At 34.9% G+C, this 17,812-nt stretch overlaps 1 protein-coding gene across 10 annotated transcripts in view; it reads left to right on the top strand.

Annotated features, from left to right (window-relative positions):
* The window catches only part of LOC118064357 (patj homolog), a 349,897-nt gene that overhangs the window by 276,341 nt on the left and 55,744 nt on the right, over window positions 1-17,812 (top strand). Inside the window, exon 16 of one of the 10 annotated variants that reach the window (XM_035078878.1) lies at window positions 892-930. The exons of the other annotated variants lie outside the window; for them this stretch is intronic. Within the exon in view, the coding sequence (XP_034934769.1) occupies window positions 892-915 (24 nt within the window). The 3' untranslated portion in view covers window positions 916-930. Of the gene's footprint in view, window positions 1-891; window positions 931-17,812 lie in introns of those variants that run through there. 10 annotated transcript variants of the gene reach the window in all.

The following is a 17,812-nucleotide window of genomic DNA, read 5'->3' as shown; positions in this document are numbered from 1 at the left end:
TTGTAAATTATGTATTGTCTGTACGGTGATTGGAAGATAAATGACGTTTGATGGAACTACAATGATCTTATATTCTGGTGAAACTGATGGGAAAAATTCGTGAATCGTATGTACCAACTGATTATTCATGTATGTTCCGGTAGTAATAGTACATTCGATCCTTAATGCATTAATATCAAGATAGATACTGGTAAATCTGATGTGTGAGTCAATTTTAGTGAAATAAGTCGTGCTAATAAGGCTTAATAGAAATTGATAATTGAGTATCAGCTTTCTCGTGGACTAAAGCCCAACAAACTACCAATAGAATCATGCAGTTTGAAATTTATTGTTGCATTTTCACTGCAAACTTCACTGTGTAGTTCATTATCATTGGGTTTAATAGAAATTGATAATTGAGTATCAGCTTTCTTCAAATAATTTACAATGTCCTCAATTTCATGGCTTTCTGTGGGCATTTTTATACATTTACCTTCACCATTTAGTGTATAATAAAATTTATTGTTGCCGTTATCGATATTTGAAATGGAATTAAAGGTTAACAATCCCATAAGTCCTAGGTTATATTTTTTAGATGATGATAATTTAATTGGTGGAAAATAAAACGCTTCTAGAATGGACGTTTGTCCAGACAATGTTAACGTGAGTTAATCATCCATGACTGATGCTTATTGGAAAGTGCATATTACTTTTATACTCTTCTACGTAAAAATTTTAAACACGAGTGTCCGCAATTATCTGTACTGTAATCTTGATGTTTTTCATGATTGTACAGTATTTTATCAACATTAAGATATTTTATAAGCTCATGTGGTTGCTGTAAATTGCCAAAACTGTCATAATATATAACTTTATTACCACGTTTTTCATATGCTACCCAATGTGTTCCAGGTCCAGTTTTATCATCGAGATTAATAATTGCTGATTCATTCTTCCACGGTGTCGATTTTGGAAGATCATTTCGCATAAAAACACCACGAAAAAAGGGTATTTTCATGATTTTTACATATTTTTGAAGTTCAATATCAGTCAGTGCACGATGAGGTAAATTTAAAAGTTTTTTTTTGCCGGTTTCAAATACAATCCTAATCCTCTCTTGTGCGGTTTTAGACGTTAACCTTCATTCAAAGCTATTGCTTCGATTTTCTCGTTATGTCGTTTAGCTTCTTCTAATTGACGTTTGGCGTCTCTAGCATCATTAATTGCTTTCGCAATGTCAGCAGCGCCACCTGCTACAGCACCAACTGCACTCAAACCTGCAAATAGAGGTATAAGAGGTAAAATACCTCCCGCTTTTGGCGGCATTGGTGTAATACGTGGAACTTCGATTTTTTCCTTTCCACCAGCATCGCGAACAGTTTTCCGTGCAGCAGCTCATGCAGATTTACTGGGATCTGAACTGGAATTTAATGTAAGCTTTGCTGAATTGACAACTTCTCGCAAATGTTTAAGTACCTTGTCCTTTTTATTTTTCTCTTTCAAACACATTCCCAATTTTGATTTAACTTTCATGACGTTGGAAATTCCTAAAGCGGCAATTCGTTCAGCAATATCTGCGTCTCTCGCGAAAACATGTTTCATAGATTTTTCAGCAAGTATTTTATCAGCTGCGTTTCTAGCTTTGTTATGTTATAAATGTTATCTCGATTTTGCGAATATGCAATATCGTGTTCTTTACAAGCAACGTCAAATGGATTGATTCCTGGATCTCCACGTGCTAATCTCTCCTTCAGTTTAGTTCCCGGACCACAATAATGATATCCTAGTACAGTGAAACTTGATCAAGTGGATAAGTGAGAAACCTCCATAACTGGAACTCATGCTGAGGTCCCAACACTTTGGCACTGAATTACCTCTGTTAGTGGGACGAGGTAAGCCTCTATATCTGGGATTTGTTCTGTCGATTTATCATCATAGTTACCTCTATAACTGAGACAGCGAGTAAATTTTATATGCATAAACCGCTGTAACTGAGATAACATTGTTTGTTTATTCATTCTTATTCTGCCCACAAATTCCACACGTAATTCCAAGTACGTAAGTACAAGTTTTGAGCTTCAATTACCTTCAGTTTTAGTTTCGCTTTACTATCATACAAATTTTTATTTGAAAAATGCCAAAACGAAAGCTACAATCGTTATCATTTCATGAAAAACTGAAGTTAATATCCGTTTATGAAAGAGGGAAGACACGCGAAGAAGTTTGTGCTGAATTTAATGTGCCAAAATCTACTCTTTGTATAATAATTCAGAGTAAACATAAAATTGAATCACAATGTTCTGAAGGACAAGGAAAACTAAAACGTGTACGTTTATCAGAATATCCTGAACTTGAACAGTGTTTGCTAACATGGGTCAAGCCACTTCGTAACAAAAACGTTCCGGTAATGTTTGTGGACAATTGTACTGCTTACAATAATATGCCCGAGCTAAGCCATATTGAACTTGTGTATCTGCCTGCGAATACGACAAGTAAATTGCAGCCAATGGATCAAGGCATCATCAACAATTTCAAAATTTATTACAGAAAAGAAGTTGTTCGACATGTTATTAAATCTATGGAAGACAATCAGTGCCCACAAATCGATGTTCTTCAGGCGATGAGGTTTGCTAGGAAAGCTCGGCTTCTGTGACCAAAACTACTATGGCAAACTGCTTTGAAAAATCTGGAACTAAATTTGAAGTAACTGTAGCTGAAAGCTTACAAGAGGAGGACGAAAATTTAGAAACTGATCCTGAAGATTGGAACTTAGCTATCAACAACGACAATAATCAACAGCCAACATTCCAAGATTTTATAAACGTCGATGACGGTTCAATAGTTTCAGGAGAACTTAATGAAAGTGACATTGTTCATGCCTTCTCGTCTTCTTCATTGGAAAATAAAGAAGAAGACGATGAAATGAGCGCGGAAGTAAATTTAGTAAAAATTTCTAAACGCGAAGCAGTAGAAGCACTAGAAATTTTGCACAGTTACTTTGAAATGTCATCAATGGTGACCAAAGCATACTTAATAAAATTTGTAACATCGAAAAACATCTGATGGCTGATACTTCCAAACGACAAACTAAAAAGTCAGATTTTTATAATTGATACATTCTGTTTCCATATTCGTACATATTACGTGTAAAAACATGCTTGAATATTTTTGTTGATTACATTTGTATGATTTCCTTTAAGTACGATTTTTTTTTATTAAAACTTATTTACATACATGACACGTTATTTCATTTAATGATCGCACCTGTATAACTGAAATAATCTGTATTCTCACCTCTATTAATGGAACCCTCTGTAAATGAGACAGATATTTACTAATACCTGTATATCTGAGACACTGGGTAAGTGGAATACCTCTATAAGTGAAACGACGTTGCAGGTCCCTTGATGTCTCACTTAACCAGGTTTCACTGTATATGAAGTTTAAATGGCAATTTGTTTATAAGTGAGACAAAATTCCTCAAGTGGGCCACTAATAAATCAGTACTCTGAGTATTTATAAATATTATATATGTCTTGTTAGGATTTAAAAAAATAAAAAGTACGTATTTTTTTATTTTTTAAAATTTTAATTTTTTGAAAAGTTATTAATAATCAATTTTTTTTGCAATTTTTCACGTAAAAATTTTTTTCTTCCGATTGGTTCGATGAATCTTTATAATTTTTGGTCAGTACTTTGAGAAATAATAGTCCTTCCTAAATATATTTTAAAATTTTTTTTTTCATGTAATGTTGTTCAATAAATTGATGACAGTTGTAAACAATTGACAATTATTAATGCTTCTCAATTAATTACAACAATAAAGAAAATATATTTAGATTCCTCGCTCGATTTCGAAAAAATGAGAAAAAAAAAAGTTAGAAACTTGCATTAGGTGAAAGACTACGTTCATTTGTTTATTTCGTTATTCAACGCGCTGTGAAACAACTCTGACGCGGTGCGACTTGAATGCTATTCGTGAAGTAAAGTATATAAAAAAGGGATTACAGGTAGACAGGATCTTAGTATTGTAATAATTATTTCATTGTTTTATTATATATTATTTATAAATTGTTTATAACATCGGTTTAAATTAGGTTTACATTGAAATTAATCTTTAGTTACTCTTACGTATTAATGTAGTTTTCGTTATGCTTTCAGTGACAGATTTTCTGGATTCTGAAAATTTTCTACATAATAGTTTATTTCCATTTATTGGGATAAAACAATGATACTGACGAGTGCATTTTAATGTTTTAATCTTCTCATATCGAGGCTTTAGAAATTCTTCATTTAATTTATGATCTTCTTCTGAACAGAAGTCAAAATTAATATTTTTGAAAAATTTTGTTGCCCACTCATACATAAGTTTTGGCGAAGTTATGTTTTTGTCACCTGTACACTGTAAACTCGATCGATATGCATGTCTTTTTACCGTCCCTCCGATTCCATCGCAAGCCCCTTTACCGTGCGAAGTGGCAAAAAAATTCCATTCAGCTGTTATACCAAAATCTTTTTCATGATTTATTAAATTAATAAAATTAAATTTATTTTTATACTGGGACCCAGCACCGTCAGAAAAATAATAAATTTTTTTTATACCTTCCAAATCAATATTTTCTTTTAAATGATTTATCAGTTTAGAGTTAAATAAATATACTGAATTAGCATCGTGTTGAAGATGTTCAGAAATTATTACATAATTTTCATGATTTATGACATTGTCTTTTTTGAAATAAATTACATAGGGGTGCAAAGTCACTTGAACATTAGCCCAGTGTTGTGATTGAACCGCATTCTGAACTTGACAAGTATAATTTTCAGCAAAATCTAAAGTTACGATCATTTCCCCGTCCTCCATTGAATTTTTCATTTTTCGAAAATAAGCTGCTTGAGATGTTGCCAAAAAATCATGCTTCGCCAAATCAGGAAAATCATTTTTCAAAAGTACTAAAAATTCTTCTTTAGATTGTAATTTAGATAAGAGCTCGCATCTATCTGTGCTCGTCCACTGATTAAAAGTTATTTCTGAAATTTTAGAGTCCTGTAATAAAATCTGCAACTTATCAACAACTATACTCGTACCAGGACATTTCTTACAATCATTGAAATAGCAGTCTGATGTTGGACTTTCACAGAGAATATCTTTTAATGCATCTCGATACGTATAATTGAAACTTTCACCTTTTTGAATAAATTGTTTTTTCATCCCTTCGAATTTTAACCTCATATTTTGGTGAATCTTACAAACGCAAACGTTGTGCGTCCCTTTTTGACCGGATAATATACATTCTTGCGGTCTTTGTTTACGAAATGTTGATAGTGACATTTTAATTTCTGGATTTTGTTCTTCAAATTGTTCATGTAAAGTGCCTAGATTATTTAAAAGTAGTCTTTTTTGTTTCTGTATTCTCTGATTATTTTCTACAACTGATATGTAATCTTTTGCACCCGGCATCACTCTACTAACTTCATCAGACAAATAAAAATCTTTAATTTTTTTAACAGTTGAGTCATTCAAACACCGACCACGTTTTGGTTGAGGACAAGTTCCATATCCTGAACTTGCATGTAATTTCTTAGCTCTTGATGCCATTCGGCGAGACACATTTAGTTCTTTTTTCATTTGACGAATGCTCCAACATAAAGGTGCTGTGGTTAAAAGACTAATTTGACCAGAACGAGTAGTTTCATTTGCAATTGCACTCCTTAAATCTTTAGTCCAATTTTCATCCATAGGAACGTATCTGTTGGATTTCTGTTTAAGGTCAATATGTTGTCGTAGCTTTTTAACGGGTGATAATTCAAAATCCTGTAATAATCAATATATAGTTCGAATCCTTAAAATGATTCATAATAATTCGATTAAAATTATAACTAGTAATATTTTAAAAAATAAAATAATTGATTGGTTTCAGTCAATAATTTTTTTTTTTAAGTAAATATTTCTTTTGAAACCAAAAATTTTTTTTTCGTTACATTATTCGAAAAGCTACATGAAAATATACCTACCTTGTTATTCATATAAGAATCTTCATAAAAATCGACTTCATTATCACTGTCACTATGTGTTTGAAAAATCAAAGAGATTCTTTTCCTTACACTATTGTTAGAGACTTGCGGTTGTGGAGTAATGTTAGACTGTCGAAAGCATTATCTTCCCGACAAACGTATCATAGTAGATTAGAATTTAAAAAAATTCACCGACATAATCAGTGAATATATACCAAAAAGTGTCGAAAGTTTACCACGGTATATGATTAAACATAAACAAAATCATCCTATCGATTATATTTATTGGGATGATCACAATAAACTTGTAGATCGACTTCGTTTACTTATTGCATCTCAAACTGCTGGAAATTTCAGTCATACTAAGGAAATTCTATCAATTTTAGAGGAATTGCGTGAAGCTAACATCATTTATTGATCTGATGTATTCTACACAGCTACTCATTCTTTGAAGAACTTTTGAAGTGAGAGATTTAGAAATAAGTGTTAACGTATTAGGACGACAATTAACAAAATATATTGTGAAAAGTGCTATTCGTGGGCCTCCTGGTGAAGGATTCAAATTAACTGCGGATCAAAAGTTTGACATAGATCAAAAGAGATTGTGTAATCTCGCTGAACCAGTAGATTTGAATGATGCAACATCATTAGGAGTAACTGGAAAAAAAATTACAATTTTAAAAATTTTTATTGAAATAGAATGACGTCTGTTACGCGAAACTGTACCAAATTAGAGGAAAATCATTGAAGAAAATAGAGAACGAATCAAAATCATTGATGTTCAAGTAGAGCATATTGAATTATCACAAGAATATCGTAAACGTCTGAAAGAAGAATTGAATGTTAGCCAAGTATTGAACACTCATCCAGTAACCTACGAGCTCGTCGACTATCGAGATTAACCGATCGAAGGAGGTTTTCATCAAAACGAATTAACTGAGGTTCAATATCCTGATCTTTATTTGGTAGAAAAAATTCTGAAAAAGCGTGGTAATCAAGCTTTTTTCAAGTTATTAGGATTTAATAAGACGCACAATAGCTGGATTAACATAAAAGATTTATAATGTCTCTAACAAATGAGTTAGAAACAATGACTACAAGAATGTCTTTAGCGGAAGAGCTAGAAGCAATGGCTGACAAAATGTATAGTGATGCTCAAAAATTACCACGTTATACAAAAGATAAAGCTGCTAATATTGAATGGATACCTTTAACTCATTATTATTTACAATAATTTATTTACACTATTCAATATAAATTATAACCCCAAGGAAGTGTATGAGATGTTTGTGCTAAAAGAACTCTTTTATTGTCTTCCCAACTTAATGCTAATTTTTGTTTACTAATTGTATGTACTTCATGTTTCTTGCTGACTATGTGATATTCCGTTTTACATAATTTTTCATGATTAAGTAAGCATTTTTTGTAATCATCAAATGTTATAGATTTTATTGTTGCAGTTTTGACTCCCTTTGCTTTACCATATTTGTCTTTTCTATTTTGAACTTGAAATGTGTAAATTTTGGCTTTTAGATCAATGAATTCGGTCATTATTTCACCTTTATTTTCATCTTTTATAAGACCTATAATTTTTTTATTAACTAATGGAATGTTGAAACGGTTATTTGGTGGATAGTCTGAGGTGTCGAATTTATGTATATTCTCTTTAATGCAATCACAAATATTAGCAATGAGAAATCGCTAAATTAAACTATCTGTACTTGTGTATAATAATTTTACCTGATTGTCTGTAAATTGTCTTTTAATAAAATTGTAATGGAAATCACAAATAAACATTTTTCAAAGATCTAAAACTACAAATCCTACGTATATCGGCTTATTGAAATATATATTTTTTTGCTCCATTTCTATTATTACCATGTCATTGTCAAAAATTATACTATTGTATAGTTTTGGAGAGGCAATAAGATTTTTGCACCATACCGACTTTTCCATTGCGTAACTAACTTAACATCTTTGAATTTCCGAACTTTTTACGTTGTTTTTCTGTAAACTGCATTATTCATTAATTTATATAAATTATTTTCAAAATCATTTTTAGATTTTTTTCGTAAATCTGTATTTAGATCTACACACTTCTTTATCCATGGTGATTGCTTAAATTGAGAGATTCTATAGATTTTGGTTACAATCATTGTTTTAAATTTCTGTAGTGAATCACATATTCAAATTTAGGTAATAGTGTCGTCATAAGTTTGCTCCTATTGCTGTTTGGAGGGTTGTGGTGTTCAGGACATGATGGCAAATCTTTATGATCCTCGTGTAAGATTTTCGGATACTCTAAATCAACCTCGAAAATGTAGCCAACTGGAGAATCATTAGAGATATTTCTAATTATTTTATAGATATTAGAAATATTGATGTCATCTTCCACCCATTTAAATCGGCCAGTCGGTAGACACTCACTCATTGTTGCGCCATACAAATTATTTACATCGAAATAAATAAGATATGATACATTGTCATTGGGGTTATAATTATTACAAATATACGGGTTATTTGCTTTCGCATATCTATTTGAACACTGTGCCACTCCCCCTCTAATACCTTTTTCTATGAAATTGAGCATTTCTACATTGTCCAAGAGTTCGAGTTCAATTTCTGTATGTTTCAACATAGCGTCAAAAGTGAATCCAGTTGCAGTGTAGTAATGTAACGGATCAAGCTCATAAGTGCAGAGAGAACTTTTGTAATTTGAATGACTGAGGTTGGATGCTAGAAGGTTCATGAACAAAAATTCAACACTCAAGATATGATTTTATGGGTTTTCTATTAAACAAAAACACCTAAATTATGAATATAACTATAATCAATTACTAAATGCGTATGAGTTCTCCTGTAACTGATAGTGTTCATTCACTAACAAGAGTCGTCTGCTTAAAAGAATTACAAAGGCTATCTCAGACCACGTGTAGCGACAGGCACCCAATACAAAGGTGTTGTTCGGGGGTGTGACTATCCGTGGGGCACTATGGCGTCGACGCCAGCACAGTTTCGCGCCCAAAGACACACAACTGCTATTCCTGGATCACTAGCATGTTTGAGACTGATGATTTTCGTTCACGTTTGTCTGAGGGACACTTACTGAGACGACTGATATCGATTTGTCTGAAAACCGTGAGTTTTTCTGCACAATGCTTCGATTTTGTCGAGAGAAAAATTACAGAGTTGACTGTTGTCTTGTTCTGAGTGCAATTGAATTATCCTTACGAGTGGCCATTTAGTGGGGGGAAATCTTTCATCAGTCAGCAAGACTAATGCACCAACTGGAATTTTCTGTTTCTGAACAACCACTTAAAAACAGCTTGTAATTTTTATAAATAAGATTTTGACCACCTGTACTAAAACTGGTTTGTTACCGGTTATCGACCCAACGCCCAGATATTTATTCAAACTTGAGAATTGATAAATTCCTAACAAAAACTAATCATTATTATTGTATGATACTCGTTAAACAGTATGTTTTCGTGCTCATTCAGCAACCCCCAGTACATATGTTTAGGTTCAAATGCTGAAGGCTGAATCGCTCGAGTGTCAATACCGTACGATTGCTAGGATCATTCACTTAGAATTTTTTCTGTACATAAACGATGTTTACGCATGGCTAAGACAGAATTTTTGCGCATAATTTATTGAAGTAAAGCATAAAAATTCAAACAAACGATTAAAAATTTTAAATGCAGCTGATACATATTTGTCCGGTAGTAGGGAGCGTGAGGGTTGAAGACGTTTTCGTTTAAACGTTACTCTTGACTCTTTATTAGATGAATCACAATTTTTTAGATTGAAAAGTGCATTATTATGTCACTTAGCTATATCGTTTATGATAAAAGGCTTATCCAAAGTTTAGTTACAAATGTAGAATTTACAAAATTAATTATATTTTTCGAATTTTTAAGTGAAATTTCAAGAGTAAAAATAAATATCCATTATATTATATTTCAATAATGATATGTTTGCAATTGTGATAGGTAAGGGGTTGTTACATTAAGGTTTTAAATAATAATTGAATATTCTGTAAATTGAAATTTTCAATAATAAAATAACGTTTATAGGAATATTGATCAAATTAACTAATAAATAAAAAGCAAATTGGAGATTTATCAAATTTATATTTGAGTTATCATTCTGAAATCGTACAAATTATAATTGAAAAACGCGAGATTGCACTTTTTCGAGAATTTTCAATAATTATTAAGACATACTTTACATATTTGAATTGAAACTATAATTTTAATCAGAACTGTAATTCATTAACGATTACAATTAATCATAAAAAATAACTTTTATTGTTAACAAATTACTACGCCTCAATATTTTGATCATCGAAACTAACGTGACACTTAAAGAACATTTTCGGTTGTTGCTAGCAGGTAGCAATATTCATTTGTGAGGTGTTTAAGGTTCATGACTTGTTTAAATTCAGCGCCCTAATTACTAGAGGGTGATGAATCTGACTTCATTTAGAGTAAGGGACACTGCTTGGTTATCTTGAACCTAAGCAGTTACTGAGCTCTCTTGGCACTTGGCTTCCATGCCGAACGCACGCCTGCAGTTGTCAACTTCACAAACTGCACCATCTTGCCCATCCTGATATTGGAGCAGAGCTAGTTAAGCCTAAATATCATTAAACCGAACGTTATACAAGGGTATGGCCTCCACTAGTCAATCAGGAGGGTAATAAAGACCATTGAATATTATAAAATTTCAAGTTAGTTAAAAAAAAAACTATTATTATATGGTACACGTATGTCTACTTTAATCTCATTAATCACGAATGTGCACTTTGTTTTAATTTAATAAATTACAATCTCTCAGATTATAATTGCGATTTTATAAGTATGATTATAAAATTTCATGTTCTTTTATTCACCTAGTTTCTTAAAACACGACATTTGCACCTGACGTCTAGGCACGAATCTGTTGTAAATTTTACTCTGTAGGCTAAGAAAGCTAAAGAAAATTGTTATATTTAATTGATTTATTTGATTAAGATTTTAATGTTAATGAAATGTATATTGGTGAATAAGGAGTATTATGATTTATAATAGGTAAAAGTTTAACAATCTGACAGCTTGAAAACATAAGAGAACTTGACGAATGTATACCTAGGTTGAATTCTAAGAAGTCTTTGTAGGGCAAATAAAGAGCAAACGGAGAAAATAATGGCTGAGTAGCAGAATGTCCAGGAGAAGTGAAAGCGTATCAGGCTCACAAGACAAGCATTAAAATGAGATATTGTAGCATTCCAAGCACAAAAAGTACAAGCAGAGCGAGCAGCAGACGCTCAAGGACAAGTAAATAATCATCAAACAGTGCACAATAAACAGCTAATAAATGCTTTGGTAAGTCATTCACAGTACTTTCAAACAAACATTAAGATTCCAAAGTTTGACGAAGAACTCAATTCGTTACAGTTCTTGGAAGGAATTCTAAAATATTTACAACTAATATATACAATCTTACTTTGATATCCTCTTAGTATTAGAATGACTGTATCTGTTGTTAACCTATCACATACGAGTATTATAGCTCAGACATTGATGGAATTTGATAGTATCTACAATTATAATAAATAAAGAAAGCAAAAAAGAAATGAAAAAATTGAGAATAATCGTAATAACAGTCAAAATAATTCTGATAGTCACAATAACGTATAAAACATAAGTGCTATTCAGGTTCATGATGAGTGTAATTCAGAAAGAAATTGCTCATTCTAAAGAACGTTTAAAAATAGTTATACATTTAATTGTCAAGCGGTTCGAAGTTAATGTCTTAATCCATATAGTAACGAAAGTTATCATACATATACTAGTTGAGGCTGGTCTCTTCCATATATTCATTTTCTCCCTCGGTCATTAGAAATACTGAGTCTATTAATCAGGACATGTCACCCAATATTCAAAATCCACAAACTAATCAAACTAATTAATAGAATCATTTAAACTAAATATGAGCGCGATAAATAAAAGTCCATTGTCGCGTCCCAATGGGTTTGATTTCGTAGAGGACCTTATCGATAATTCTGGAGAAGAAGAACAGTTAGAAAATAAAAATAATAAGAAAAATAAGTTGCTACAAGTCAAGGTATTGTTAGTTGGTATCAGCAGTCGGGCCTTGGCTGATGGAGGTAGTCAAGTGACCGCTGTTTTAGAGGACTTTTATAAACAAATAGCGATTAATCACGATATTCATGAGTTACCGATTACTATTGTAAGACTTTCAATGGCTGCAAAAATTTAACCTGTAGAAATTAGACGTTAAATTACCGAAACAATGATCATTAATGGTATAGCTTTCAAGCCTACTTTTTTGGTTCTTCCAGATGTAATTCATGATATTACATTGGGGGATAATTTCTTAGACAAAAATAATGCCGCTATCCGTAATAAAGATAGAATAATAGAGTTAGGAGATAAAACTCTTGATAGAAATCAGAAGCTGTTCGACGTGAAATACTTAAAAATATTGGATTAGGCTGAAATAAAAAACATGAAAAATCTAAAATTTAATTTCTACTTCGACATTATGATAATCAAAATAATAATTATTCAGCCTAGATTCCAATATTGCCGCTTCCCAACTCTGTCTGCTTTAGAAATAAATAAAACAAATAATTAGGAGGGAAAAATCCTGCGGCGGGTAAAAACCTCCAAACAGACCAAAATGATTTAAATTAAACTAATAACGTGATTCTATACAATAAAAGATTTCTTAAGAACTAATCGTCCGTTAGTCAAATAAAAAATTAAAAATTAAAATTTCCATCTTCAATTCCCTTTCCATCCTTCTTTTTCATCAGGAGGAACCACTAGGAAGAACCAAAAGAACCCAAAGAGTAGGAAATACCAAGAACTGGAAGGTCACGGAACTAAACAAAATAAAAGTTCCTCACAGAATCGAAGTTCTTTTAAAAAAAAATTTCATTTTTAATCATAAATTCAATGTTCAATTAATAATTAGGTTGAATGGTCACACTTCATGGAGTCAATTCTCCAAATAAATTCCGACTTCGCATCCTTGTTTTAAATAAAAATCTGACTCTCAAATGAATGATTCAATATCATTAAAACAATCAATTCAATTCCACCTTGCGCAAGGAATTTTCACAAATAAGTTCAATAGCTTCTGCTCACTGTGCAAACTAAATTATTAAAAATTAGGCTCACAGTTACGTATACTATCCGAACAAAAATATTAGGATACCATGGACATCTAGTACCTCACTTTGCTTCACTTTGGCCAATAAATGAAGAAAAGGATTCCGGTACAATGACTCCAACCGTGTATATCCTACAGTAACTCCACGAGAACGCTCCAGGACAGACATTGTGAATTTAAATCAACAATCAAATGATCAATGAGAGCCAACATTCTCAGACTGGAAGTTACAAAAACCCTGAATTCAACAGAAATTAGGAATCCAGAAAGAGTCAACAATGATTCATTATCATCATACGGAGCGAGTCTAATCATTCAATCACTTAAAAACGACCATTCAAGATTTTCTGAAATTCGAAACACAACATCTTTAAGTAGATTTCAGATGCATGAAGACCTTCCAAAAATAACTAAAACTTTAGGCGATTTCCTTCACTTTAAAGAAAAATTGAATTAAATCTCTGAATTTAATCTAAAAGAATTTCAAATCAAATTTAATTTTTTTCTGTTAAACTTGATTTAACAGCCTGAAAAATCTTACAATTCTTCTTAGAATGACCTTCTATTCCACAAATCCAACATCTGAATCCATGAAAACAATTTTGATTATTAAAAGATTTTAAATTTCCTTCAACAGAATCAGAATGATTATTATTATCATAATAAATTTTATCTTTTTTGAAATTATTGTTACAGTTGTTTTTATTCTGACCTCCGAAGGTCAAATTTTCAATCGACTCAAGCTCTAAAGCTCTCTGAGTTGCTAATTGAAGAGACTCAATTCTCTCTGAACGAAGAGAAAATTGTAACTTTAATTTTTCTAATCCGGAAATAAATTGTAAACCAGCAATTCTATCTCTCTCTTCGGAAGAGACCGAAGGATACGCAAATTTGACAAGCCTATCCAAATCATTTGAAAAATCAGTTAAATTTTCATTTTTAGACTGTTTTCTAGCCTGAAAACGACTAAAATAAGCTCGAGAAAATTGAGCTTCACCAAAACGATCTTCCAAAATTTTCTTCAATTTATCAAAATTCCCTAAATCTTCTAAACTCAAATTTTCTAAAATGACTTGAGCTTTGTCCTTCGAACAGGACACTAAAATCGATGCTTTAACTTCATTTGTCCATTTATGTAGACGAGCGATAGTCTCAAATTGACGGAAATAAGATTCCCACGTCTGAGAACCATCAAATTTCCCTGGTTTTGCAAAAGCTAAAGAACTATTATTAACTGAAGAAGTTGAGACCGATTCAACCAAATTATTAGAGTTATTTTCTAAATTATGAATTTCCAAATTGTTATTATTATTATTATTATTATTTCCATCTTGCGATTCGTCAGAGGTGTCTGGCCAGGGATCCCAGGGCTCCGACCCACCTGGGGCCTGACCAGACGGGATTATCCTGCAGGCACCTGACTCCCTCAGGTTTGAGGGTGAGCCGGGGCTGCAGCCGTTCAGTCATTTGTTACAGTCGTCTCAGGATTCGGAGAGAACCAAGGATGACTGCTTTCTGCATACGAGCCGCGAGAATCTCAGCCTGACTACGGCAGACTGGTATTGTTCGAAGCTCTGTCAGAAAGCGGTCCCTCATCCCTCCGAGGGCGCCAATCACCAGGACTATCACGTGCGCTGTGTAGTCGTGATAGACATTTCTCATGACCTCCATGAGCTCTCTGTAGCGTTCCTGTTTACTCTCTTCTTTTGCACGTATATTTGTCTCAGCCGGGGCTGAGAACTCAATGTAATATACGTGCTTTGTGGTATGGTCGAAAAGAGTAATATCCGGCTTATTGTGTTCAATACGTTGGGGCGTAGAGAGCGGGTAATTCCAAAGAATTTTTGCTCTCCCGTTCTCAACGACTGACTCAATTTCACCGGGCACATAGGGCAGCACTGGTGTCTCGTCTATTCCATAAGAGTGCCGAAGGTGGTAATACAGCACTCTTAGGGCGGCGTTATGCCGGTGAATGTAGGCTGAGCGCGCTAATATCGGACAAGCCGATAAAACATGAAATAGCGTCTCATCTACATCACCGTGGCAAACTCGGCATCTTGTGTCCTCGAGTTGCTCGTGCATAATATCACGCCGATAGGCGAGGGTGGAAAATACACCATCTTGGCAGGCCATAATGAATCCTTCGGTCTCAGAGAACAAGCCAGCTGACTTAAGGTATTGGAAAGTCAGCTGGTGTGACAAGTCCTGTGTTTCGAGATGACGATAAAACACACCATGTAAGGACTTTGCCACATGTTCGTCGAGCAGTTTTAACTGCTTGGTTGTTTTTATATCGACCTTTTGCTGCCCTCTGGTCAATTGCAAAAGCCTTAGACCGTCTGGGCTGCTAGGGTCGAAAACTGAGCCGTGGTTCTGCGCTGCCTGATATACTGCTCTATATAGGAACACATCCCTTCCCAATAGTTCAAAGCTGTTCACGAACTTGAGAAGAGGATCAGAGCTCTCATAGATGTCATAAGCCAGGCCTATCACTAACCTGTCATGTAGACACTCCAAACTTAGTAGTCCACGCCCTCCCAGATCACGGGGAAAGTATAGGCGTTGGACAAAAGATCGCGGGTGATGACTTCGATATAATGTCATCACTTTCCTCGTGATAATGTCCAGATCTTTAAGCTCTTTTCGGAGCCACTTAAGAACTCCGAATGAGTATAGCAAGACTGGGACAGCGAGCATATTCGTGGCTTTGACTTTGTTAGGGCCTGATAATTCAGAGCCCCATATTCTCTTAAGTCGCCACTTGTATTCACTGCGGAGAGTATCTTTGATGACAGACACGTCCTGCAAAGGAGATTGTGCCTGTCCAAGATATCGGTATGACTCTCCAGCATCCAGATGTTTTATGATGCTCCCGTCTATAAGCTCGACATTATCACGCCAGTTCGGCGATCTTCCTTTCACTAAGTGGGCAACTGCGCACTTGTCCAACCCAAACTCCATGCCGATTGCACTGGTATACTCGGAAACTACCTCTAGGGCTGTTCGGAGTCTCTCAGGACTTGCCGCGTACACTTTCAAGTCATCCATATAAAATAGATGTGTGACTTTGTGCACGCGGTTGGAGACTCATCCGGCTTTATATCCAGGCGTTCGGCGTAGAGTGACAGATAATGGCAGCAGTGAGATGCAAAATAGAAGAGGACTCAGGGTATCTCCCTGGTATACGCCTCTCCTAAATGGCACTGCTCTGGTAGACACTTTTGTTTCACCAGATGTTACGGTGAAACGTGTCCTCCAGAGCGGCATCAGATGTTCGATGCATCTCACTATTTGTGGGGGTACTGAAAGGCATTCGAGCAAGTAGAGGAGAAGCTCGTGTGATGTTGTATCAAATGCCTTTCTGTAATCCACCCAGGCCATTGACAAGTTGCGCTTGTAGTAGTATGCGTCCATTGTGACGCATCGGTCTACTAGCAAGTTCTCCTTGCAACCTGTCAAGGCACGCTTGCTGCCACGTTGTTCGTTTATCTGTCTCCATACAGGTTCTATTGCAGTCAAAATCCTCTCGTTCAAAATCTTTGTAAACAATTTGTAGAGAGTATTTAGACATGCAATAGGCCTGTAGTTTTTGGGGTTGGACAGATCACCACTTTTGGGGATCAGCACAGTACGCCCTTCAACGAGCCATCCAGGAATGGGTGTATCTCCTCGAAGATATTCTGAGAAGATACGAGCCAGATGCTGGTGGGATGACGTCAGTTTCTTCCACCAGAAGGTGGGGATTGCATCTGGTCCAGGGGCAGCCCAGTTCTTTGTGCCCCTTAGAGCATTCCTGATCTCATCCATACTGACTCGTTGAAACTCTTCAGGAATTCGTGATAGATGTTCGTCACAGAATTCTCTGAAAAGTTGAAGGGCTGGAGTGTCTACATCTAGCGCACTAGCGCGACCATATATTTCGGTCCAGTAGGTTTCAACTCTTTCTGCACTCGGGGGCTCATAAGTGACAGGGGCTTGCGGCTTAAGAAAGCGCGAAGGGTCAGATTGGAACAATCTGTTGTCCCTTCGTCGCTTGTACCGCTTTGCTAATGACTTTTTAACGGCCATTAGCGATCTTATGTTGCCTGTGTACCTTTCTTTTAGGATCAGTAACACGGCCGTATTCACAGTGTGATGTTCACGTCTGATACTCGCCACGATACGCCGAATTCTTGGCGTATAAGGCCTGTGAGTATTTAAGTGATCCATCACACTCTGAATACGAGATGCACCCTGTCGAGCCTTGTTGATCTTATTTGCAATCTGTTCGATGCGTCTTTTCAGGCTTAACTCAGGATTGACAGGTGTTCGTCTGTCCTGAGTAAACCCTCGAGCCACATCATAGACTGCATTGTTGAGTGCAAAAAGATCTACACTATCTGGTACCCGGTGGTCGAGATCTTGGTTAGCGCTAGCTAGGTGTTCTGCAGAGAGCGTAATTTTCCGGAGAAAATTACCCTCTCTGCTGGTAAAGTCCTGGTGATTGGTGCCCTCAGGGGGAGGAGATGGGGGTTCTGCAGTGAGAGAAGGGTGGAACGGGAGTATGCTCCACCTCGGTGCGGCTGTCTCGGGTGTTAGTGAGACTTCGCCCTCAGTCTCTGAAGCGTTTGATACTGAAGAGTCAGAGTCTGACTCCTCT

Source organism: Chelonus insularis, unplaced genomic scaffold (genome assembly GCF_013357705.1).
Source record: "Chelonus insularis isolate UGA/USDA-ARS -01 unplaced genomic scaffold, ASM1335770v1 contig_17_pilon, whole genome shotgun sequence".
NCBI lineage: Eukaryota > Metazoa > Arthropoda > Insecta > Hymenoptera > Braconidae > Chelonus > Chelonus insularis.
The sequence above is the reverse complement of the archived record's forward strand: the minus strand, read 5'-3'. Positions and strand labels throughout refer to the sequence as shown.